At 40.7% G+C, this 27,839-nt stretch overlaps 1 protein-coding gene across 1 annotated transcript in view; it reads right to left on the bottom strand.

The window, feature by feature from the left end:
- Nucleotides 1-2,322: 2,322 nt before the first annotated feature.
- Nucleotides 2,323-27,839, bottom strand: part of VWDE (von Willebrand factor D and EGF domains) — a 395,553-nt gene continuing 370,036 nt past the window's right edge. Inside the window, exons 27-32 of the mRNA XM_086941980.1 lie at nt 27,616-27,711; nt 16,102-16,197; nt 15,915-16,010; nt 7,919-8,014; nt 7,687-7,790; nt 2,323-4,803 (exon numbers count right to left, since the gene is read on the bottom strand). Of these exons, the coding sequence (XP_086798106.1) occupies nt 4,783-4,803; nt 7,687-7,790; nt 7,919-8,014; nt 15,915-16,010; nt 16,102-16,197; nt 27,616-27,711 (509 nt within the window). The 3' untranslated portion in view covers nt 2,323-4,782. The remainder of the gene's footprint in view (nt 4,804-7,686; nt 7,791-7,918; nt 8,015-15,914; nt 16,011-16,101; nt 16,198-27,615; nt 27,712-27,839) is intronic.

Below are 27,839 nucleotides of genomic sequence, written 5' to 3'. Positions count from 1 at the left end.
TGATGGATCTTCTTAGGAGGGGATGACGGGCTGAATGTTGTAATCAAAAAGATTCATTAAAAATACGTACACACACAAGCATAAACATGCATAGACAGACTTTGCATCAGCCTACCTCCGTCATTGGTCTGGCTTAATGTCATTCATTTTCTGCTTCCGTTCTGAACAGCAGAAAGCATGCGACAATTGATCAGTCCACATAATTCATTAGTTATGTTGCCCTGTGAGTGACAAAGGTTTCCCTGAACACATGTGAGCAACCGCATTAAAATAAGTCCATTTCAGTACCAGGGATGGATCCTTTTGCCAGTTATTTAACGTTTTGTTTTCACATTTTATAGCCTCCTTTTCATTTTGGTTCATCTCTTTTTTGTGCATACATTCGTGGCCATAATGGTTTCAAATGGCATTTAAAGAAGGATGCCACCAGCAGTGTCCACACAGAATGAAGCAAGTGCCCCATAGCAGTGGCTTTGTATCTAACGGTCTCTTTAAAATAAAAAAAAGGAAACATTAATTGAAGGGACAAATTATGTTTTATGAAAATGGGTGTATTCATCCACTACTCCCTCGCGCTGAATGAGACTACTGTTCTGGGACATGTGCACAGGCAAAATGCCATAATTCACAAGGGGTCCAATGGCTCAAGTTGCTGACTCATTGCCCTATGCTGTTTACAGACTTAGGATGAAGCAAATTGGGAAGGACACTACAACAGACCAATGGATGAATAGAGGGAACTGAAAGCCTCAATAAGAATGTATGTGAATTCAGGTATTTTAAGAATTTTTCGGTAAAAATATAAGTTATCATCTATAAACAGACGTAAAATAACAATGATTGTGTAGAATAAAGGTCATAATTGTGATTGGCATGGAGATGTTGACCCTTATGATGTGCATCATTGTCGATGAAGACATCTACTGCCCCAAATACAAGAGGCACAAAAGGAAAAGTTACTTACCCTGTAAGTATCTGTTCATAGCATGTAATGCTGTAGACTCACATGTTCTCCATCCCTCTCCCATCTAGTGCTGGGTTCAATGTTTGCAGGCTGCTTTTCTTCAAAGGAAATCTTTCAAGTCATAGGTTATGCTGTGACTCCCCCTTAAATTGACAAGGCACATGGTCACCGACTCCATGTTTAATTGTTTTTTTGTACAGCGGGTGATAGTAGTATGGAGCAGCAAGTGAATGTTGTATGGTGTACATGTGCACTGGGAAAAGGGAATTAATTAATAAAGAAGAGGTCTGAAAATAGTGCCACATGCTTCCAGGTGGAGGATGGGTGCATATGGATCTACAGTGCTACAAGCTACAAACAGATTATTGCAAATAACATTTTCGATTTGTAGCATGTGTTGCTATAGATACCCATGCTCTGCATAGACTGTAAAGCAGCATACCTCATTACAAGTAAAAGTTAGCTCCTAAACAGTCCACTGTGAAACATTGAAGTATATGCAATAACACAAATAATAAACAGGCACATGCATCAACCAATTTAGGAAGTGCAAACAGAACGAATCGCAAAATTCGGCTGTTTGCAATTCCTAAATAGGTTTTTGGGATGCATCAAGCATTTTTGGTAAAATCGCTATTTTTAGCTTATTCCAAAAATGCAATTGCATTTAAGGAATCGCAAATTTGCGATTCCTTAAAAGCAATGCATGATTAACTTTAAAATTGCGAATTCGCAATTAGGGGGTGCAAATTACCACGAGGTTGAACCTTGTGGTAATTTGCGAAACTGTGTTGAAATGCTCTGATTTGCATTTAAAAACACTGTCATGTTACAGACACACATGTCCTAAGGACATGTGTGTTTGAAACATGCACTTCAAAATACATTTCAGGGGTGCAGGGGGGGTCCTTTGGCCCCCCCCCCCTGCACCCATGGAATGCATCAACATTTTGAGAATTCTAATTTGCGAATTCGCAATTCCCATTGATTCCTATGGGCCTTTTGGCCCATAGGAATCAATGGGAATTGCGAAATCGCACATTGGAATTCGCATAATATTTGCGATTCAGTAAAAATTGCGATTTTTACTGATTCGCAAATATTATGCACTTTCAATCATGCATCCTTATTTGCGATTCCTTAAAAATCGCTAATAAGGAATCGCAAGATGTTTTGTTGATGCATGTCACCGTTAGCACCCTGCGAGAACACAAAGTGAGACCCCATTGAGGAATAGTTTTGACTCCAAGGTGGCAGTGACAGGGGAGCAGCAAAGTAGAAAATACTTCAACAAAAATTTATACCAAACAAGGAGTGTAGAAACTGAGCAAGTGTAGAACAAAATACATTTTTTTATTACCAAAAATGTGTTTATTTTAATGTTCATGATTCGATTCACTGTACACAGAAATGATATCCGAATAACACAATGAACATTAACGTAAAATTAACAACGGCCTATGTACACAAATACATATGGTTAGTAGTATGTAGTATTTACACCCAGACATATGTCTGGAATCCGCATGGTTTGTTAAAATTCTACGTATGCTGTTGATTGGTTTACATAATTCCTAATTTATCAAAATGTTCACATTTAGAAAAACATTCCATTTAACTAACATGTGTGCCTTTTTACCATTAAGGCTTGGATATATACAGGACCTTAAAAGTTAGAGACCATACAAGACAGACAATGTTTTGGCATATCCTGCTAACAGTGCTTACTGGAAACACCAGGCAACATTACCCTAATCACCAAGTTCTTTATTGCAAAGCAATTTTTTTGGGAGGGGGCAGCTCAACTGTAGGAATGATAAAAAAAATGCCATGTTTATCCCTAGCAATTCATGTTGTTATCTTTTTATGGATACATTACATTTTGACAATTCTCAAGTCAAACTGAAATAAGAAATAAACTAGGAAATGTTATGTCCGCTTTCTGTTCAACAGTTTTCTTCTCCTACAGGTAGCATGTCCTTAGTCTAAAAAGGTGTGCACAAAGAAAAATGTTCTTGCAATCCTCATGAATATTGTCTTTCATCTAGTCTTTACCACATGGCAATATTTTTCATAATCTTGCATTTATCATGTTAAAGAAGCATTATGTTATTCCAGTCAGTTCGTTTTTTCAAACTAAAATAGGATGCAGAACAGACCTCAAAGATTTCTCATTTTATATTGCAAAATTATTTTTTAAAAGAAGCTGTTAGCCCCTTAGCAAAGCTTCATTGTCCCAATGCATGTTTATCATTGTCTTAACAATTAAACATTGATTTCTAAATAATATGGCTTAACAAGGAAATGTAAATAATACTCACTACACCAAGGTTTTCAGACATTCAAGTGATAGTGCAGTGTATCATTGGTTTGTTAAAATGAACAATGTCTTACCCAATCACAGTATTATTATTTCAAAAAAGTATACTTCTTTGGTGTGATGAACTATTATTATGCTAGGCCTTTGCAAATAAGTATTATGGAATTACACCTAAACAGCATATGACTTTTTGCCTCTTTCGTTTCTTTGAGCTAGTTGATTTAGGGAAGAGATAAATTCCAGTACATGAATGCTGATGAGATGAAGTCTCCCCTTGCAATAACATATTCAGTTTGATTGCTGTACAAGAAAGCACCTCCGTACACTCAAGCAAGTGTCAATGAATGATAGATGAAGCTAGTTAAGATTTCAAAACAGTACCAACAATCACCATTTTCAATTAACCATCATCTTTAGTATGAAATGTGATGCTTTATGCTCTTATATTATATTTCTGTTCTGTTTTCACTATGAAATTAACTTTTGAAAAACTAGAAAATTTATTTTGGAGATGTTTTTCTCATGAACACATTTTATAATAAGGCAAGTGTAGAACATCTGAGATTATTTTGTTTTTATAAAATGTTTAATCTACATATATATATATATATATAATGTGCTCCGACATAAAACGTTAAAAAGAGAGTATCACAAACACCGAGTATCCTGTTTGTAATTAAGATATTTATGTACACATTTGGTTTGAAAAATATTCTGGTGAAAAGATTCTATTAATTTTGATTTAACAGTTTTCAACAAAAATTACAGGCCAGTTTTAAAATGGCAGAAGACACATGATTAAGAAGAAGAAATATATTGTATAGTACAAAGCCCGAAATGCCTGCTGGTAGACGCATAATTCGGTTTTTAGAATGTCTATGATTTTATTTCATTTTACTTTTATTTCCCTTGAAGAAAATATTTTGCTTGTATTTTGAAAGAAATAAATATTTATATTTAATCTGTTAAAAGCAGTGTCTAATATTATGTCCATCAGGGTTGTAAACACATACGTTTCATCATGATTGCACGTAGTAAAACACGAATGATTTACAAATAAACTCAAAAGAGCTGAGAGATTACAAATTATGTGCTTAAGGACAACACATGCCTATTTCACTGTTTAAATAAGATAACTTTTTTGTATTCACAATTAAAGGTGCAATAGCGAGAAAACCCATTGCAATAAACACACAAAAGTGCACTTTGTTAGTATTGCCAACATGTGTTCAGAGTCTGAGGTAGTAATACGAGCGGATGATAGTATACTGAATTCTTCATGTCTGAGTTAAGCAAGCCATTGCACATCAGTGCTTCAAATAATAGACGTAGTTTGACTAATTGTTACTATCTTTAGGACATGCTTCATGAACTAGCCTCTGGGGTATATAGCAGGTTTTCATGCTCCGTTCTGAACGAATCCCCTTTTCAAACATAGACAAGTTCCATTTACATTGATGTTTCACTGCTGCAGTCTTGGCCACATAACCAATCTCATTCAACCACGTTGAATGTGCACCTAAAATGAGAGAAAGCATATTTTACTTATCTATAGAAAGTTCAATATAAAGCACTGACCGTGAGACCATAAAATGTAAATTACAAATAAGCAGAGCATATGTATTTTTCAAGGACTCTTTTCAACTCACGTGCAGAATACTATGAGTGCCCTGCTGTGTCAAAGAAATGACAAAGGTTTTGGACACACATCAGCTCCACCCAATGTTGCCCCCTATTTGCTACATGTTTGAAAAGCGTGTGATGCAACCTCTTGTGTACCTCTGTAACCTCCAAATTGAAGTGTACATTCAGCACTTTAGCAGTCGACCAACCTCTTAATAGTACTGTGGGTCTTGGGAAACCAAAAATGGGGTATATAAAGATAAATTGATTGTATATGGTTAGGTTTTCAGTGTATATTTTTTTACAACTTCAGTGGTATTTTCCAGTGTTTTTCCAACTTCTTAAAATTAATGATTATCAGTGGTTACACAATTTTAAACAGCAACAATATTTGAAAGAAGTTGATTTCAAACAGCATTTACAAAATACATTCACAGATTTTTTGTTTTGTTTGTTGTTCGATTTTATTTCACAGTGGGTTATTATTTGCATCCACCGATGATTGTGCTGTGTGCATACAGCACTTCAACAGTACACTCTTTGCTTCATCTCAGCTACATTCTACAGCTTGCAATCACCAAGATTGGGTGTGCTGCATACCTTGCAAGTGAACAATAAAAAACATGTGCAGAAGTATTGGTGAAGCAATAATTCACTGGCAGCAAACTAATAATTTGATAAGAGTGTTGAGTTCAATTGTGTGATGTCTCCATTTTTTGTTATACTTTTTTGTTATACTTGAGCTTGTGTGCTTTGTATTCCAGAGGTATTGATGTCAATGTTTGCTTAAAACAGACACTTGTGTTAAGAGTTACCTTTGTTCTGCCACAGTAGATCACGTACAGACCAACGTACATGGATGCTAGGCAAAGAGCAGGCTTGATCCATACAAATGCACACATTATATATGCCAATCTACACAGCATGTTATATTATTAATTAGGCATAAAGTTTAAATTCGATTTTGTGTGTTTTGTGTTCATGTGGACTTGACCGCCTTCCAGACCACCCTTCCTGGGAAGTAGTTAACGTCTGGCGGAGCACTGTTACCCTGCCTTCCATGAGGTAGCCTCAGCAAGGGCTACTGCTCTGTAAAATCAGACATTTTTAATAAAAATGTACAGATTTCGTTGATGAATGTGATGGTCTTTATTGAGAATAAACCTGCTCTGCTAATTTCAAACTCACCTTCACTGTAAAATGTATTATTTAGTCAATATAAACCATTACAGTCAAGTTAAAAACAACTATCTGTTAAAATCATCCAAGTAGTTTTGTGTAAAAAGGGATGTGTGACTAGAAGTGAGCAGTCAATGCAGGACAGAACGGCTAAGTGCTAAAAGAAACTATTTGTTAACATTTTCTACAATGTTTTGTGCATAATGCTGTGAGTTGTAAGAGATGAGCAGTCAGTGCAATACAGAACTATTGCCAAATTACACAATAACAGCACACGTGGTAGCTATTCAGGGTGCCGATGCCTCAGTACGGCTTATCCAGTTAGAGCTAGTCCAGCACTGCTTCAGCTGCATGTGTTGTTCATTTTTGTCCTTCCAAATAGATGGTGACAGTAGGTGAAGTAAGCAGCTGCCTGAGTTTGTTAATGCATTTTACAGATCTTGGCAGTACCAAGGGAGCAGAGTGCTCAAAACAGAAAGAAGATGCTTCCAGGCAGTTTCGCACCCCTAGGGCCAGGCATACTGGTCTGATTAATATTCTTCTCTGATGGTCAAGAGAAGGGCAACAGTATAGCAAATGCAACCATGATTCAGGGGAGTAGGAAAAGAACCAACAGTCCCTTTTGTCTTCGTCTCTAAGATCGGCCTGGCAGGATTAACTCATCCACATCTTAATGCATATTTTTGGAATCAATTGAATAATTTAATAACTCAACCCAATTAGAAGTGACTTAGCAATATTTTCACTACAAATTAAACTACAGTTAGAATTTAGTGAAGTTTCCATTTATACACAACTAAGAAAGAAAGTTAGAATTACGGGCCACATGTCCACAGCAATTATTTTGTATTTATTTATGTCTTTTGTGGTTGAACCAAACTAGTGCAGGTGATAGATAATGAGCGGTTGCAATTTCCTACCTATTCTTTTTTCCTGAAAAAGGGTTTGGGGGAGTATTTGTTCTACCTTTGACATTGTGTAAACCAACAGGGGAAAAAATCCTGGAAGACAATCAATGCTTTCCTCTAGAGTTCAGATTTTGGTACTTCCAAGTTAACAGACAGATTTTGGACCTATTTAAAATCAGTTGAAACTGGAATCCAGACACTCTCTATGTGATTTCATAGAAAACTAAGTTCACAGAATGGCACTTCTGAGAGTTCATTCCACCTAAAATGCCTAATTGGAATTTTCATGATGAACAGAATTTACCTTGGCCATAAACCAATTTTTGGAATGTCTATTCTTGGAACTACCTTTTACATACTTATTTTTGAAGGTGTAAATGGAACTACCTTTTACATATTTTTTTTTAAAGGTGTATATGGAATCAGTTTTGAATATAGAGTCCTTCTGTTGGTTTTTCTTCAAGTTTTGCATAGGTCCTTATTGCCTTCAACCTCTTCCGTTCTGACATCTCTCACTGGAGGACGTTACACATTTTATTAAAAAGTGTTTGTGGTCACGGAATAAACCTATAATACCCCTGAAATTCCTCAGATATGGTTCCCTCCATAAACAATTTATTTACATATACATATGTTCATATATACGAAAAGATATGTAAAATATCAACAGTGTCATTGCAAATGCTAATTACCTGCAACTTCTTATTGCAGACTGCTCCTGTATATCCGGGGCGACACGAGCACACGTTAGGCAGCACACATTTCCCGCCATAAAGACATTTTAGGTTGCATAGGGCTGTAAAACATGGACAGTATAAAACGTGTGAGAATTTAAAACAAATCTATCTTAAGAAAGTAAGTTTCGCATATTTCTAGGAACATCGGCCATCACACATTCTAAGGAACAGCTCATGATATGCTTACGAGTTTGGCATTGCATTCCTTCCCAGTCCGGAGGACAATGGCACTGGTTTGGCCCAATGCACTCCCCACCATTCTTGCACTTCTGAAGACAGATAGCTGGAAAAGGGGCAAGAAGAAAAACATTATTTTTGCTGGAACAAATGTATGTTGTGAGGTAAAGATGAGAGACAAAAGCGAAACATATGCCTTTAAAAATTTACGTATTTGAGAAAGCTTGAATGATACTCATTCATCACTACACCATTTACTAATGTAATATAATTACTTCCAATAATACTGTTACTACTAATGAGTCAATAAATATGAAGCTATTAACACTACTACTAATATTAGTGGTTGTGTGCATTTGAATCATACTTTGTCATCATAGATGGTCTGCAGGGTACATGAGGCACAATACGGTTGTTCACTGGGCTGAGGCAGAGTCTGAGTCTCAGTGAAGAGAGGAGGTACCAGGAGCGCCCCATGCAGGTAAGAGCAGGCGGATGGGGTAAGGGGTAGGGGGGGGGGCAACAGATGCGACTAGGCAAAGTTACATTTTAAAACAGAAAACCACTTACCTTGCACTTGCCACATCGCCAATTTCGGAGATGCAATGAGCGCAATGTAAGTGGTCTTTTTTTTTTTTGTTGCCCAGTGGGTTTTCTTAATCATGCTGGCACTTTGAGCAATGGCCTGATACATAGTTTGGCAGCAGGCGTAAAGGCAGACTATGACCCTACATTTTGTCTGTCCTCCATATTCAGAGATGTCCGCCAGGCCTGCGGACCAGAGACATGGCAAGGACAAAGTGGGCTCTGGCCCAGGGCCCCAGCCTTTCAGGGGGTCCTCTTATATAGCCATCTCTATTCTACAGAGAGTCCTGCCCGGATGACCATCAATAACTTAAAATGATTGTTCAAATACCGTTTTCCTTTAATTTATTTTTAATCTGGTTGATGTGTGAGAGTATATTACAGATATTTTGCAGACAAATGTGTTTATGTGTCAGGCAACATCCATAAAAATAAAATCTTTAGATCCAAACAACTCCTCCCATGTTCATATGTCATTGATATTATGTGCAGTAATATTAGTGAACTGCTGCCTTGTTACAGTATTGAGAACACACATCATTATACCTAAATATTAGATGTAAACACATTTAGAATTTGGCCGAGTGTGCCTGTGCATTGTCACTGACCTGGCCGAAGAAGGCATGCAATACCTGATACTGTATCATAAACTCAAAGCTGTTCCAAAAAGGGACCCCAAAATACGTTTGGCCCAGGGCCCTCAAAATCTTTACAATGTCACTTGTGTGGACTTTTTTATATGGAAGCAGGAACCGCCATTCATGGCCATTCCTGTAAATGTAAGCATAGTTTGACGGACAGCTTCATAAAGCACGATTTGTTTTTGAAAATAAAAAAAACTCATGACCCGCACAACATGGAAGTTTTGTCCTATGGCAGAGGGGTCATTATTTTTCATTTTTCTTACCATCACCACCAAGATATTCCTAGTGGGAACAGACAATAAATAATTGAAGCCATCCAACAACCCACTCTAAAAAGGGTGGACAATCAGATGACTTACATCTGATGGCTTCTACTCCTTTGGCACATCAGAGTAAGCTTGGCACCTACAGAGTAAATTCTACTCTGAGTGTGTAAACCTGATGATCAGCCCATATCTAAATCAGATGGGCAGACAGTGAGTTTGGCAAGGAGGGCACTCCATTGAGACAAACTACCCTTTCCTCCAAAGTCTTCATCAACCCCCAAGCCCCTACTCCCAGAGGCTCTACAGAACCTTCTCTCAGACTGTGTTCTAGAGAGATTTCCAGAAAACATAGCAGTATAAGAGAAGGTAAACATAATAATGAAAATTAAACCTATAACAATTCTGCTTTGCCAATGCACAGCAAATGACAGCATAGCACACATATGATTACGGATGTTATCACAAATGCCATCCTCAGAAGAACCATGTATGATATTACCTGTCTAACCAAACTTAACATATCAGGTGAAATTGCCTTTTCTTCAGTTGTGACGGGATTGGACCTACATTTAATGGGAATGCAGGTTGAAAGTCACCTGTAGATTTGCACTGTGATTCTCATCCATTTAGACAATTATTTTTTCTGGGAAAGACATTTTCATTGGTTTAAGTAAAATATTTAAATTGGGACTAACAATGCCCTGATGATTGGAAGTTTTCTTATTGTCAACAAAGTGAAGTTAATGGTCTGCTCTCCTTTTGCTACCACTATACCACAGAAGACATGTGAGCTGCAGCAAGAGATACAGGCGAAAAATGATGGGACCAAAATGCAGCCCAAAGTGGTCACCAGTAGCTGTGTAGCTCCAGCACCTTGCTATTTGTTACATTGGGCACCCTGTCAAGTGTGTAGAATGTGCCAAGCCATGGGTCCTGTGCTCACTGTGAAACAGGACTCAAACTATACCTCATTGACGAAGCCAAAACAAGGCAAATTGATCTTGTACAACCCCCCCCCCCCCCGAGGCAGTCTTAGCTGTAACATTCGTTGTAGAGCAGAATCTGCCCCCGAGCGAACGCTAATGGCACTAGAGAATAATTCAAGCATAGCTTTCATCAGCTTGCTGTTTATTCTGTAAGACAGAAATATTATGTCTACTGCTGAGAGAGTGGGCACATCAAAGACATATTGCATTAGTTCCATCCATCCCCTCTATCTTGTTTCCACCTCTACTCAGACCTGTACAGTGGCCCTTCTGCTAGTTGCAATACTGCAAAACAGCCAGCGTTAGAGATCCACAGTAATACAGGAAGAGAATGATTCGTAGCTGAAACCATAGATTAAAAAAAAGTTTTGAATGACACATCAATGTCACTGGTCCAGTCCATTATAAAATATTCTGGGAATTTTTTTAATGTTCCTGTTCTTCCACATGATCAATTAGTGAATGTAATAGCACCTAAGTCTTATTATTCCCTCAGCTCATCCTGTGCATTTTCCTCTTTTAAAAAACATGAATTTTGACCTCCCTGCTCCTCCAATAGAGAATCTTCCAATCAACCTGCCTATTATCCAGTGATGCCAGCTGTTTGGTGACTAATTCCATTTGCCCAGCTTGAATTTATTGGTCTAGACTTTGCCCAGCCACGAGCTCTCCTTACCAAAAACCTGACCTACCTCCTTCAGTAGTTGCAACTCAGCACCAGACCATGGAATCCTGCCAGCAGCCCCTGACTCTCCTAGCTAAAGTGGCCTTCAAGTTCCTGATGGGTGCCTCTCCCAACTGAGTCCCTAAAACAACCGGACTAATCACTGACTTCATGTGCAAAATCAGATCAACTTTGTTGATCTACTTACACTACATTGTTAACCACTCATAATTTGTTAAACAGCAATGACCATCACCTTTCGGACACTAATTTCAACATGACTAGCCAATGAAAATCCTAGTCCATCTGCTTAATCCCCAATTCCTAAACTGGTTCCCTGTATAGTATTTTAATGTCCTGCTACAGTCTTTAAATACTCATACGCCGACTTCCCTGTTTAATGTGTGACTTGCTTCTGGTGCTCATCTACTTATATGTTGAGCCACTGACTTTCTTTTCTTAAACTTTTCTCTATTAGCAACTTACTGGAGCCCTTATAGGCCACTTGCTCTCTATATCATCCCTACCAAGGACAACCTCTACAAAGCCAATGGCTCCCTAACTATCTTTCTAGCCAAAAGCCACTCACCAATATTAGTGCAGTAGCTTTCACTCACTTATCCCGCCACGTTTGTCTACTCATTCTCAGCATTTGACTGTGCAAGATCAACCACTGATGACCTCTTTCCATTCTTGAATACCATCTAATGGCTCTGTGACTCTCTTAGTCAATAACTGATTGATATTTTTAAACACCTAATCCTCTGGTATTATCCAACTAACCCCAATCCCACCACTAATAAACCCTTGACTATGCTGCACATTCAGACTCTCCTGCTAAACCTACCGTCTCCCCGAGACTGGACACTGACTGCGAAGCAAAGCCATTTGCTCATCCACTGATGCCAATGCTCAGCCACTTTCTTCCTGTGGACATCAATGGAATCCCCCTGACATGCCCTGAAGGATCATTACCTGTCTTCTGTTATAACATTGACTGCCTCAGACTACCGGTCTAAATTTCCTGAGCTTCATTGGATTTCCATGTTTGCAAATGGTAAAACTTTATTGTTGTAGTCGTTCCGAATTAGTAGGGTCAAGTCTAGTTACCTAAAAACACCTTGCTACTCTGGTCTATGAGGTAGAATAGAAGATATGCTGCACTGCTTAGTAGCCAATTTCTGACTGCCACTAAAACCTACTAATGCTCGGTGTCTTGTGGAAGTACCTCAATGGAAGGTGCCATGAGGTCCTTGCATACCACATGACTATAGTCATGGGAAAAATTCAACTTTATTATATGGGTTGTGCATCTGCTGAGACACTTTTCTGACATTATTTCTGTTAACCCTCCCTTTGTGTTCCCAAATGCGCATCTTTCCAGTTCAAAATAGATATAAAAGTCTACCCTCTTCATCATTTGTCAGTGTCCAGTAGACAAAATGAAAGAACTTTTTAACTATCATACAAGCCTTTATGGCTCCAGGCACATCATCATGTAATATCATGATTGCAACCCATTCTTGAAGACCTGTTCCCAGTTGGGCCTGGTGAAACCTTTGGATATGGCAGGTGCATACTTTCCAAAGGACACCACCACCATCTGGCAAACCTAATGGCAGGCATCCCTCTTTGAAAGACCTACCCCCTACGATTGGTTAACTTTAGGTGACTTCACAATTGGTGCTTGGACTGTGTTATATTTGCCACGTTGCAAAGGCTGGGAAACTGCTTAAATTGTTATTTGGTCTTTTCCTGAACTATGTCTCCATGTAGACTACTGGACCTATGGTAAACAGGTAGAACAAGACACTGACACTCCTGGCGCCCTAATTAATCATCTCTTTTTCTTAAGTGGGACCGTCATTATTTATGTGATGACTTTCAAGGCCAAGGGAATTTTTATTTTTGCAATGGAACATCAGATGCTGGGGCTTCAAGCAACTGTGTTGTTCACTTTGTAGCCACATGCCACTTTAGCTGAGGGCCAGGACTCATACCAAGTTTGCTACATTATATTCTTTTACCTGGCCCATTGACTGAGAGTCATTCAGACAACTCCCAGGTAGCCGAAGATTCTTGGAAACTGACCCAAGGAAGAACACTGGCCAAAGTGTTCAACTCTATTTAAACCCCTTGCCTTAAGCAAAAGTAAGCACCTTGAAAACGTATGGGTCGTAACTTCGCCCCAGAAGTTGCAAGCACCTTATTTTTGTGCAAACACTCATTATAGCTGCCCTTTTAAATGTCGGTTAATGACTAGCAGAAAGAGACTGCTCCAGTACCTCAAGAAAAGGTTTCCAAGCATTGTTAAAACTACATCAGAAAGCATGCATTGGCAACACCAATAGGTCTCGTCTATGAAATAGCTATTGGCTTTGCCAATATGTTTTAGCCATGTTGTACACCAGCGTGGCTGCTGTTCAGTATGGCTAAAAGTTAATGTGTTCAAGGAGAGTTGTGCGAAATGGAGTGTCAGAGAGTATAGTGGAGTGGTATAGAGTGGTGAAGAGTTGAGTGATGTGCATTGGATTGAATTATCAAGCAAGAAGTAGATTGTAGTAGAGTCGAAGGGCATAGAGTGGAGTAGAGATGAGTGGTCTAGAGTGAAGTAACATGACAGAGTGGAGTAGCGTGCCGTCCGTAGAGTGGAGTGGCATAGAGCAGAGTGGAGTGGCATAGATGGTGTTGTGTAGAATAGAGTGTTGTAGATAAGAGTAGCATAGAGATGAGTAGATTATTGTAGAGTAGCACAGAATGGAGTAGTATAGAAAAGTGGAATGGCTTAGAGTGTTGCAGAATCAAGTGGCATAGAGAATAGTTGAGTGCCATAACATGTCAGAGGGAAGTGGCATAGAGTGAGGTGTAGTAGAGTGGATTTGTATGTTGTAGAATAGAGTGGAGTAAAGTGGAATGGAGTAGCATGGAGAGAGTTGCTTAGAGCGTCATAGAGTGGAGTAATATGGTAGAGAGGCATAACATGAGTAGAGTGTTGTGAAGCGTTGTAGAGGGTCAGAGTGGAGTGGAGTTTAAGGGAGGAGAGTATTGTGGCATGTTGTATCATAGAGTGGAGTACAGAGGCCTAGGGTGAAGTGGCGGGATGTACAGTGGTGCAGAGTAGATTGGCGTAGAGTGCTTTTAGTTTGAGTAAAGTAGTGTAGAGTGCATTGGCGTAGAGTGAAGTAACGCGGAGTGGAGTGCAGTGACATAGAGTAGATTGTTTAATAGTAGAGTGAAGTGGCAAAGAGTGGAGTGGTGCAGGGTAGAGTGCATGGAGTAAAGTGGTGTAGTGGGCAGGGGTGTGAAATGTGGTGCAGAATAGATTAGATTGACGTTGAGTGTAGTCGCGTACAGTGTAATGGCATAGAGTAGGGTAGAGTTGAGTGGTGCAGAGTAGGATGCAGTGGTATTGAGTGCAGTGGCAGAGAGTCCAGGGTCAGAGAGTACAGTGTCAGAGAGTGCAATGGTGCAGAGTACAATGGTACAGAGTAGGGTGAAGTGATGCACAGAGTGGCATAGTGTGGAGTGGTGCGAAGAAGAGTGTTGTGGAGTGGTGCAGAGTAGAGTGTGGTAAAGTGGAGTATACATGGTGTGGTAGCCTACTACCATTACAGACAACACATCTTCAATTGAAATTACATTTACATTTGCACAGACATACAGTTTTACTGATAAAGGTATACAGCACACAAACAGTAATGTGTGGAAATGTCATCATAGTGTATTGATTTGCTTTGATTGCATTCAAATATTTGTTTCCAAAACACTTTAGAATTACCCAAAAATTAGCTTAATTTGTCCTTTTCAAATTCTTATATATTCTGTAATATTGGCACAGTTCTTTTATAGACATACACATTTTGTCGTGTACTAGGAAAAAAAAATAACATTCTACAGCCTTTCTCAAGCACACCCACATTAGCCAGCATGATTCCTAAATCCTCTCAGTTTCAAGTCAGAGAAATAAAAGTAAATGCCAAGCTCTGTGGAACAGGGCCTGAAATGTTACCACTGTCCCTGAAAGCATAGCAAATGTGACAAGATAGTAACAAGATTTAAAGACCTGTTACACAGAAAACCAGTACTGGTGGACGAATACAGTAAGAAGGGATGGGCAACATAATGAACAAACTCAACTTGGGCAGCATAAATCAAATAAAGCCAGCAAATAGAAAACAAGCTAATATGAGTTATAAAACACAAAGCCAATGGTAAGCAGTGAGAAGAATGCATTCTCAGGTAAGTGTCCCCAAGATGTCGTTAGCAAACCAGACAGCGCTCTGTCTGGTGGGCTTCGACCTATAAACAGTTCAAATTTCTAGTAATTATAAGAATTTCTCCGGCTCGGCTATATCTGTAAAAATAAATGAATAAAATACATGCAGAAAGTTAAAGTTAGCTGCTAGGTTATCATATTTCAAAGTCATTTGTCATCAAGTAATGTTTGCAATTATGTTTGCAATTAGTTTTGCTATGCAACGTCTAACTCGGTAATTGAGCAATCCATGGTCTCGTGTGTGTGTTCATGTTTAACCTTGACAGGCACATTGAAAAACCAACATCTGTGTAGAAGTATGCACTTTTCTCACCACCATGCATGTCTAGGGCCTTAGTGGGTGGTACAATCAGTCACTTTCAGGAGCAGCTACTAGCAAGTGTAGCACTTGATTTATTCGTGTCTAAATGATTCCTGACGTGATAAATTGTTATAACGCTTTTGCTAAATGCTTAATTTGACTCCTAAAAAGCAGCTGGTTCTTTATGTTTGACGCACCTATAGCACGTAGATGCGAATTCAAACAGAAGTCATATTTTAGGAAATGTTCGAAAAATTGTAACTTTTGGAGAATATAAGACTTACGTGTGTTGCATCTTTTTCCTTTCCACCCTGAAGGACACGAACACACGTTGGGCCCCACACACCGGCCACCGTTCATGCACATTGGATCGCAGACACCTTAGGAGAATATAGTACCAGTAAGATTACCAGAACTCCAGCTAGGACATTTTAAACACCACTACTTCTGTTAACGTTTGCAGAATCTTACTTTTTTGACACCTTTTCCCATTGTAGCCTTCGGGACAGGTGCAGACGTTATTCCTCATGCAGTGACCTCCATTCTTGCAGGGAGGGTTGCAAACAGCTGCAGGAGAAAACAAAGAATAGGTCGATGATAAAGAGGTCAAGGTGTGGTTGATCCTGCGGAGGTCAGGAAAATGATGATCACTGTGTTAGATAACAATAAATATCTGAATGCGTGATTTAGAAGTGTTTATGTTATGTATACTACTGGTCTCCAATAGAGCACGCCTTTCTGTCGGTACATAATGTATATAGCGACGACTGAAAAACACTCGCCCTACTAAGAGACGTTTTACAACGAGGTTACCAGTAGGGTTGGAGAATTGGGTGTAGACGAGGCTTTTAATAAAGTGAAAGAGGGTGGCACTGATAGGGGATAGAAGTTAAAGGTGCCCTTGAGGATAGGGAACAAAGTAGAGAGATTAGGAAGAGAGGTCTATGGTTAGGAAACAGGGTAGCAATTATGAAGGGAAGGAATTGTGGAAATCACAAATAGAATAAGTTGAGTGGATGTCGATTAAGGTGTACTATAAGCAGCAGCTTCTATCACTACTTGACCTTTGCCCCAGCATATGTGGCAGACTGCAGGCCGCAGAGGGGGAGGGGCAAACAAGTGTCATCTTTTCAGGTGGGTTTATCAGGGGATTGGTTAGTGGAATTAATGACTAGCTTGGGCTTTTAGTTGATTTCTATTACTATATCATATGGTATTCTGTAAAAAGGCACGCAGCACTGTTTGAACCCCCACACACATATGAACACACACACACTGCTTCACCTTGAATTTGTTGTGATTTACTCTCGTAGTACTTATGGCTTACTGTTGACTTCCAGGAGTGTCTGATGTACTCCCAGTTTATTCCATGAAATTCGATTTAGGCCTGAACTACTACAAGTGTAAGTCACAGGTACTTAAAAACACAGTCTTCAACTTTTCGCACATATCTTACTTCTGTAACTAATTTTTAAATAAAATACAAATAGTAACAGTCAAAGTCATAAAGCAATGATTAAACAGTCATACAGACAACAAAGGGCACTAGTTTCTGAAATCACAAAATGTAGTTAATATATATTATAAAATGTATATATTAGATCTGGGGGTCTCTAGTTGGCAGAGGTAGGTACCACTGTCCAAATAGGGACCCTTGCTTCTAGTCAAGGTAAGGGGGATACACTCTTTAGATAACCCCTGCTCACCCCCTTGGTAGCTTGGCACAAGCAGACCGGCTTAATAAAGGCAATGTGTAAAGTATTTGTGCCAACACTCACAGTAACACAGTGAAAACACGACAAATGGACTCCACACCAGTTTAGAAAAATAAACGTATTCAAACTAAATAAGACCAAAACGACAAAAATCCGACATACACAGTTCAAGAATATGATTTTAAAAGAGTTCTAGGGTTTGCGTTAAAATAATCCACAGTTGCGTCACGTTTAGCCCAAAGTACCTGTAGATGCGACAAAGTTCCAAAATGAAGCTGCAGCATTGAAAAACAAGCGATGCGTCACTCCTGAGACCCTGGGGAGGCCATGTGACAGCCCCGCTGGACGCAGAGGACATGTTGCGACGAATCCGGTCTGTATGAGGAGGGATGCGATACCTTGTATGGATTCCGGTGCGCAGGTTTGGTAGGAAACGTCATGCACAGGCACAATGCGACGATCTTCGGAATGGCGACGATCTCAGGTGCGGCGGCGATGAGTGGCGCAGCGTCGATCTTCTCCTCTTGTGGCCCCTCGATGGGATGGCTCTGCGACAATGTTCGCAGCGACGTGATATGGTCCGCAAGCAAGCAGTTCGGCGATTTCACCCAGCGACGACAGGCGCTGCGACGATCTTGATCCTCGCGGCGGCAGGAATTTCCTCGCACTGTCGGGGATGCGCTCCGCAAGCGAGCGATGCGTGAACATTGCAGGTTGTCTTTGTTTCTCCTAGTCCAGCTTCCAAAACAGCAGGCCACAACCTCCAGAGGCCCCTCAGTCAAATTCAGCACTCCAGGAAGGGCAGAACTCTCTCAGCAGAGTTCAGGGGGGAAGCTGGAAGTGAAGTCCTTTTGTTCCTGGGACTGGACTTCTTAACAGGAGGCCATGTCTCTTCAGGCTCTTGGAGATCTCTTCAAGCAAGGGGACTAAGCACCAACGAAGTCCTTCCCCTCTCCTTGGCACCAAAGCAACTGCAAGTCAGCCCACAAACACACAGTAGGATAGTCCTTCCTCTTCAGTCTTCCAGCTTTCTCCTTGGCAGAGATTCCTTTTTGATTCCAGGATGATCTAATTTTCTGTAGTCTGGGGTCCTGTACTTCAACCCCAAAAAGTCTTTGTTCCCTTTGTGCAGGAGGGCTCCGAGCCCGGTCTGAACCAGTTCTGGGTGTTCCTTGAGCACTTTGTTTTCCTGGCTTCTCCTTTCTTTTCAGAGAGAGGGGCGGGGTAGTCAGCTGCCCAGCAGGAGGTGGAGCCAGCATTGTGGAAGGCAGGCACAGTCCTATTCAGGCTCAGGTGCTATCCCCTCCCACGGCCCTAGATGCAGATGGATCTATTCAGCCCAGGGATGGCTCACTCAGCCTCTGGGAGCCACCCAATCCCTGCCACTCACAAACCAGACAGTCAAATCACAAGCAGGCCAAGGCACACAGAAAGGTCAGACAAGAAAACAGCCACTTTCTAAAAGTGCTGTTTTCAAGCACAGGATTTAAAAACCATATTCCCTAAAAGATGTGTTATTAAATTCTGAGTTCAGGGATACCAGACGTTTATGTCCTATCTCGCTACTATGGGAAGATATGCAGGTAACCACTATGCACAACATTCCCCATTATAACCTAAGGGCAAGATCGCCTTTCAATAGTGAAAAACGAAAATGGCTGTAATTCATACCAGAGCATGTCACCCATACTAGTACATGATTTACCTTTCACATACACTGCACCCTGTCCAGGGGGGTACCTTGTGCCTTCCATAGGGGTGTCCAATGTGTACAGAAAGGGAAGGGTTTGGCCTGGTCAGTGGGGACACTGACCAGGTTGACATGGCAGTCCACAGACTGCACACAGGCACTGCGGTGGCAGGCCTGAGACCCCGTTTTTCATGTGGGTGGCACAATCAGTGCTGCAGGCACACTAGTAGCATTTGAATCACCAGCCCTGGCACACCCAGTGCACTTTACTAGGGACTTCTTGGTAATACAAATATGTCAATCATGGATAGCCAATTACAATAACAATTTCCCTAAGGAGCACTTGCACTTTGACACTGATCAGCAGTGGCAAAGTGCCCAAATCATCTAAACCAGCAAAAACGAAATCCAGCACAGCGTCAAAACAGTATATTGTTAATTGTTTAATGAACCTGTATGGTTTATCCCGATTTCTGAAATTTGGTGATTTCGTTTTTCTGACACCTTAGACAAAGCTGTTCACTCTTTTCATGGATACATTTGTTTTTCAATAATAATCACAAAAAGGGAATGGACACTTGTATCTACAATAACCAATGGTTATTTTTGACAACCCTCAGAGACGCTGTGATTTTGATGTTGCGGTGTATCTTTTATCCGCCCCTTCTCTAACGTCATGGCATAGTCATCGGGTTGTCAAATAACGCGCTATATGCCTGCCTCACCCGAGGCAACCTCTGGTGAGTGTAGAAGTGTCCAGAAATTGTGGGGACTAATCCAGAGGGATAATGTGCAGAGCCAAAAAATAGGTTCATAAAAACAGTGTAACACCAAAACCAAAATTTATTATAAGAAGATTCACACTGTGAATTAAAAAAGGAATAGTGGTATATTCGGTAATCAAGTTACAGGATTACCATATAACTCTATTGGTAGGTCAACATGTTTCAGCTCTATTTGGCCCGCGAGGGTCTGTAGAGCTTTCGTCAGGACAAAATAAAACTTAATACTCACACAATTTGTGTAGTGTTCAATGGGGTGTATGAGATTCTCATACTGAGATTCTGTATTATGGAAACAAAAAGTGATAAACATTTGGATTGTGAATGTCACAATTGTAGAAGCATATAGCGCACATACAGATAATTTCTGTCCGGCTACTGAGGGCGCTAAAGGAGCGACTGCTCGTCAACACGCGGGTAAGAATGGCGTCCTGCTCGTTTTGCTCTACTTGTCATGATTAATTGCGGTTTAATATTTTAAATATAGCTTTACCACCTAGCGTTTATGTTTGTTTCATTCTAGCAAACGCCACGTTAATTGCGACTGTCTTTAGCACCTGATGCGGAGAGATTAACCAATAATTAAGGTATTGAAAACAATGCATTGCCGTTATTTTGCTGCGTAATCAGCCCGAAATAAACGCTTTTGAAACACTTATGTTTAATATATCATCTTTCCCGGTAAATTCAGTTGAAACTGCTTATATGCGGACCCAGTAGTCTAATGTAGATCAGCCCTTGCACGATAACTGCCAAATACCCCACTTTGCGCTGTAACAACCGACTGATCAATAACACACGCCCTAACAAGAATGCTGCTCTGTAATAGGACCTGATCGACCACAAAGTTATCCCTACACACAGAGAACTGACCGACTCCTTTGTTTTCCTCTTTTTAGCTCTGGTTTCATTTCAGTGCCCTTATTGTGGTGCACACCATATAGAAATAACTGTTTATGAATAATTAAACTATTCATTTCTTGGTTAAACTACAGAAATTATAATTACACTATTCATTTCTTGGTTAAACTACAGAAATTATCTGTATGTGCGCTATATGCTTCTACAATTGTGACATTCACAATCCAATTTTAGTGCTACAATACATAAAAAGTGAAACCATGTGAGCTGCAAAGGCAGAAGATACATTCAGGTTTTAGGCAAACCTCAGAAGAAAATGAGGGCATGAAAGACTGCGAGAAAGAAGGAGCGTGGAGAGTAGACAGAGTGTAAGACAGTCGGGCGATAGACGAGCCAGAGTCTGGAGGGAGGGGAGGCAATGCTGGAAGTCTGAGCCAGACAGGGGAGGCAACCCAGAGGTAGGAAGACACAAGTATTGGGGCTGGGGAAGAAAACAAGGGCGTGAAAGACTGCGAGAACGAAGAAGCACGGAGAGTAGACAGAGTGTAGGACATTCAGGAGACAGACGAGTCTGCAGGGAGGGGAGGCAATGCTGGAAGTCTGAGCCAGACGGGGAGGCAACCCAGAGTAACCAGAGACAGCGAGCTGGTAGAGGAGAGCGACAGGACAGGAGATTCACTAATGCTGACATTTCTTGCACAGGAGTGGTGCGTGCATGTATGGTGCGTGCGCAGTCTGCTCTTTTTCAAAGCACACACTCGTGCTTGTGGCGCGCCGCTGCTCACTCCCACAAGCTGTATGCCGCCACAAGCATGATTATGTGCTTGGAAAAAGAGCTAAACGACGGCTAAAGGTCTCCAACGCAGAGCATGCAAGCTGCGTAGGCAAAACCTAAAAAAATATTGTTGTTCTTTTTCTGTTCATTGTTTCTAGGTGTACGGTGACAAGAAGAAAGAAAATATTTATCGCAACATGTTTATTTTTTGTGCTTATAAGGTAAATATAGAAAGTTAGAATGTTTTTGCATGTTTCAACACATTACGAGCTACTACACCTTTGCACCTTTTTTATTTTAAAAAGAAACTGACTTGTATTAAACTGGTTCTAATATCTTTTGCAACAAATATCTAACCACAATTTTGCACTTCAGATGCTATTTTTATTCTTCATGTTTGCAAACATGCTCTCTCATTTACATGAAAGAGCTTCACACCAAGGAATTAAGTGGTTTGTGGAATGGTGATGCGGTGACCATGTATTATAACAAATAAACTTCCCCCTACTGTACATGATGAGGGTATTGCAAGTTATCTCAGAGTTCCATAAGCTTTAAAGGAACTTTTTCTTCTGCCTAGCTCCTCTATTTGATCCTTGAAGTCCTTGGTGACTTGTAATTTCCTCATAATGTACGGAACCAAGTACCTTATCCTATATATAATAGGTTACTGGGTGCATCACAAATTGCCTATTACAAAAAAATTAGTGATGGGTTTTTATACGGGGATTGCAGACTCCTCCATGTTATGTATGTATTACACAGTGATGGTTGCAAAATACCCTTAGCTCCATTAGCCGAATCCTCACAAAAATTTCTAAAAATCCTTCCACCTCAACTCCATTCTGGAACGTTTCGAGGTGATCCGACAAGCAACGGCTCAGAAAAAGGGGTCCCAAATGTATATTTCCTGTGTAATGTCCCACAGGAATTTTGGGGACAAAAAAGGCTGAACAAAACTACAACAAATTTGGAAGAAACATAATCTTTATTCAAAACATGTGCTTTTTATGATTTAATGTAAACCTGATTTTCCATTTTTAGAGATATTAAAGTTCAAAATATAGTGATATATGGATGTCTGGTACTGCCAAACCTCCTAATATAAAAAAATAAACCACTCCGATTGTCCGAAATGGATTTTTCACCTTTGGGAACTTGGGTCATGCGGGAATAAGGAATGTTTAAAAGACAAAAGAATACTGAAATGCACCAGTTATAGTTAATTGAACTAACTATAACTTGCACCTTCACCATGCACTGCTTATGACCTAATATTATTCATGACATGTTAACCTACATCACTGTTGACATCACTGTAACTGGGGCACTACGGTATTTCAGAAGGGGCCATAGATGCTTGTGTAGGCCCTTCTATAGTACTGATAGTGATGGCGCACATGTAGTGCTGGTGATATCTTGAGATGGCTGTCCTTCATTTTTGCATGGGGATGTGGCCTCATACAAATGAGGGAATCACTTTGCCTCTGCCCCTGAATCCTATTTTGGACAAAGGCACAAACACAATTAGGCCCTTAAGGGGCACACAGAGTGTGCAACAAAAAAGTGTGGCATTTTTAGTGTAATACCTGAAGGTGGCAGGTGAAATTTCTTCCTGCAACCATCTGCAGATCAATGTATCAAATGATGGAGCAATCTTATCTCAGCAAAAGGCTAAAGAGGATATATTATAGCCTATGGCCTGCTGTAAATGGCTATACCGGTTGTTAAAGGCCCTGAACAGGAGTTATAGGCCAGAGCCATGGGCCTTTAACAACTGTATAGCCTGAGGCAGAAGGGTTAAAAGGCTATTAGAATATTCCACCCACTGAGGGTAGAATGTTCTAAATAAGAAAGGGATATACAGGAAGACAAACTTTGGAATGTTAGAGCAGAAGGACTATACCAGCCATTCTAAGTTTGGAGCCACTCCATTGCCTTCATTGGGGCTATCAACATTCCAATGTTCTAATTCTGAATATGTTGATATGAAAGGACTCCGCAAACAGTCTGCATAAGGCAGTGGACTTTTTCATTTATTACCTGCAGGTCTTTCAGTACAGGGCAGACAGATGTTTATGGGAGTAACAAAAGGCTTCGAAAAAGCGGATTGCTGCCTTATAAGTTTGGTGAGCATTTGCCATTAAAAGATTATGGGTCGAGAAATTTATTTTGGCCTTGGTGTTCTAAATTTTGGAGCTCCTCTCATTTCTTTTAACTCAGGGGTAGACCAAGCCTTATTGTTCTTTAAATAGCCAGACTGCCTTTTCTTCATATGAGCCAATGTATTGAGTGCAGAATGAACTGTTGCACATGGTCAGACAGAAACAACTGAGGATCATTTCTTAGGGCGTTTGTTATAGAGGAATGAGAGACTGAGGGATTCAAACAAAATATCTTCCCATGTATGAAAGGACCTTAATTCATTGGAGATGCATTTTTGATTTCATATACGTTTAACCCTTTCCTGCGCGCGTCGGCCAATGACCGTCGCGAGCACTACCTGGGCTAGTGCTGAGCATGTCCGTTGGCCGACGCGTCCCCGCCCACTTCAGAACTTCTGCACCGCGGCAGACTTTTTAAGAAGTTATACAATCATTTAAAGAGAGCATAAAAAATATTAAACTAGGGTACAGCAGCTAAAGGTTCTACCTTGCTTCGAGGGGCATCATTCAGCAAATGATGCCCACTGCATTGACTTGTTATGTGGTGGGTAGTCTTCAATTAGCAGACTAGTAAGGAGCAGGGAGTGCTAAAGAGAACTGATCAAAATGGAAATGTGAATCTTCCATCAGAGCAGTGTGAGAAATGTCAACAATGATTACAGAGAGATGGGCAAAAGCTTCAGAATTTCCATGTGGACAGTGATACACTAGTAGAATGTTCCATGAATTAATGGGAGGAGCGCTTATTTTAGTTGAGATGGTTTCTAATGCTGAGGGTACGCCTGCATTTGGTGCACCTGATTTAAATATCCTCACAAGGACTTGCAAATGAAGAGTAAATCAAAACAACTAGACTGGTAATGACCGTATCAGGACAGTTTTGGGTGAACAAAACAAAATGGTTACTTACCTGTAGGAGTATTTTAAGAACACCAGTGTTGCACTTTTTTTCCTAGTTGAGTGTGCTCTGGGGCACGCAGGTAGGGTCTTCCCTGCCCAGCAACAGCAAGTTTGTATTGTTTCCACTATCCATCTTGCGATCATTCCTTTAGATACGGGTGAACCCTTGCCTGATTCAGCAAAGGAGACTAACTGGTTTCCTTTACAAAACTTTGTTTCCTGTAGATAGTACAATTAAGCCCGCCTCACATCCAGTGTGTGCAGGGCTCTTTCAGTCTGTGTCTTAAGGTTCTTTGAATAAATTTGCTAGCTGTATGCTTTGGTTGACAAGAAATTGGGTCAGCAACTTGGGTAGAAAGTGTGGATTGGTTCTGAGCACCACCTTGGCCTTGTGGATTTGCAGGTATGGTTCCTGCATCATCAACACTTGAAGCTCACTGACTCTGCATAGCGATATGATCGCAATCAGAAAGGCTGTCTTTAGAGCGAGTGATCTTAGATCAGATTTGTGCAAATGGCTTAAAATATTCAGTAATTAGCTGCCGTAGCACAGTGTTCAAGTTACACAATGGTGCTGGAACTGATCTTGGTGGTGTAACTTCACAGAACCTTTCAAGAATCTCTTCTCTAGTAGAGATGTGAGGAAGCTGTTACTTTAAGTAACCCTTGTGTAGGCCACCATTTCTGTAGGTGTACCTTTAGCAATGCATTGGTTAGCCAGCTGTCTAACAGGTGAGTGAGGTATGTTAGTACACTTTCCTGGTCTGTTCTTGTTGCCATTCACCAGTTATCTGTGCACCAATCAAAGTATCTGCTGCATTTTACAGCATAACATTTCCTTGTGCTAGTCTTTCTTGCTTGTTTTAGGATTTCCATTGTCCTGGATAGTAGCTGGAGATGCTTGAATTCTAGTTAATCAGGAACCATGCTGCTAGGCTAAGTGGGACTGGTACGGGGTTTACACGTTCCCATTTTGCATTGTTAGCAGATCTTGTTCTGCTTTGATTGTGATCATCTGTCCACAGTACATTTCTAGTAGGTCCGAGTACCCGGTCTGGCTGGCCCACTGTGGGGCTATGAAGATGAGCTTTGTCCATGGCTGTCTGGCCTTATACAGTACCTTTGGAATCAGGGGAATCAGAGGAAAAGCGTATGCAAATTTCCCTGACCACCTTATTGACAGAGCATTCCCCTCTGGTGGTGTGGAAACCAGGAGGCGAAGTGTTGACATTTTGCATTTTCTGGGGTGGCAAACAGGTCTATACTTGGTCTGCCTAGACTTTGAAGATTTTTTCCAGTGTCACCTGCTCCAGCTCCAATTTTTGGAAGGTGCTGCCTGCTTAGTCTGTCTGGCTCTGTGTTTTGTTTTCTGGGCAAATGGGCTGTCTGCGGTGTGATCTGTTTTTGGATTGTCCATCTCCATACCTCCTGGGCTAGTTTGGACAGGATGAATGATTTTGTTGCCTCTCCGTCTGTTGAAATAGAACATGGTTGTTATGTTGTTTGTTTGGAACTATGCAGTTGGACCGGTTATGTGCGCTTGGAAAGCTTTTAGGGCAGGAAACACAGTATTCATCTCCAGGTAATTGATGTGCTTTATTGCATCTGTGTTTTCCAGTAATTCTCATACCTTCAGGTTGTCTGTGTGCGCTCCCCAACACTTGTGGGATGTGCCTGTTATTATGGTCACAGCTGGGAGCTGGTGTCTTGAATGGTCGCCCTATGTTCATGTATGTTGATTTCCACCATTGTACTTCCATTTCTACCTATATGGAGCAACTACTAGATCCTCAAAGCTCCCATTGGCTTGTGACCATTTATTGCATATCCATTCCGGAATGGGGTGCATATGCATTCTCACATGTGTTATGAGTGGGATGCATGATAATATCATTCCTATGAGTTTCATGACAGTCCTCACTGTTGGGAGAACAATCCAGTGTACCCTGAGATTGTCTCCTCTCTCTTCTGGACTGGATTAGGTTGTGCAGTCCTGGAGTTTAACTTTGCTTCCAGGAACACCTTTACTTGTTCCAGTTGTAGTGAAGATTTTTTTGTGATTTAATATGAAACCAATGCATTGCAGGGTGGCAATTACTGTTAGAAAGTCCCTGTGACATCTGTCCTTTGACTGAGCCTTTAGTAGCCAATCGTCTAAGCACAGGTAGACATGGATTTCTTGCCCTCTTAGGTGGTCTGCCACCACTGCTAAGCACTTTGTGAATACTCCATTTGCAGACGTAATGCCAAAAGGTAGCACCCTGAATGGGTAATGCACCTTGTCCAGAACAAATTTGAGGTCATTTTTGTGTCTTAAAATGCCACAAAAGAAGAAACATTCTTGTAAATACCTGTTGCACTACTGTGAATATTAATGTAATGTCTTCTAATGAGCAAGGTGATACCTGAGCCTAGTTTCTGGTTAGTGGTGAGACTTGCATCAGTACCCTCACTAACTATGAGCCCATTAAAGAAAATGCACAATAGGGTAAGGCAATGCAATGCAGACAGCGCAGAGCATGGAAACAAATGCTATCCGATAGTCAGGGCCTCCCCACTAGGGTGCATAGTCTGAGAGTGTATCCACCTTGTGGGATCCTGGGTGCCTGGGCTCGTCTGCGTCTCTTTCCAAAGGTTACTCTGAGGTATGCAATATATTTGCACCAACTCCTGGGAGGTGCATTGTTAGCCCATGTATTCAGAGCCATTTGCTCGAGTGTCTGCATCTGTAATAGGGAGCAGACCCATTAGAACATAGCATTCCCACATTTGCCTCAGTCAGGAAATGCCTGCTTTGCATGGCATGAGTACTAACTTTGGACTTGCACAAAGTGTACTACTTAAGGGGCTCCACAATTGTTTTCGCCTCATGCTATGCTAAAAAATCACGAATGAGCTAAAAAATGGAATTAACGCTCATTATCCTGGGACAATTTCTGTAATCGGACCATAAGAACTTGTTCATAACAGATAAATACACGAGAAAAGGAGAAGTAGAGAAGGAAGAAGTAAAACGTAGTACGTAAAGAACAGTGTTAAGTTATTCAACTTTATAAAGTTTCATTTAAAAAAAATAATAAATAATTGTCTATATTACCGTTCTGACACTGAGGCCCAAAGAATCCGTTTGGACAAAGGCAGACATTTGACTTCATGCACGTTCCCCCATTGAGGCACACCGGGCTGCAAAGAGCTGTGGGAGAGAGAGGAAAACACATGGACGCCTGTTAAGATATCATGCAGAGACACAACAGAGCCGGGTTATCCAACGGGGGTATGCAACTATTCTCTACACAACTAGTATTTACTTCAACATAGTCG

The sequence above is a fragment of the Lissotriton vulgaris genome, chromosome 10, assembly GCF_964263255.1.
Source record: "Lissotriton vulgaris chromosome 10, aLisVul1.2, whole genome shotgun sequence".
Lineage (NCBI taxonomy): Eukaryota > Metazoa > Chordata > Amphibia > Caudata > Salamandridae > Lissotriton > Lissotriton vulgaris.
This window is presented reverse-complemented; position numbering and strand designations above follow the sequence as displayed.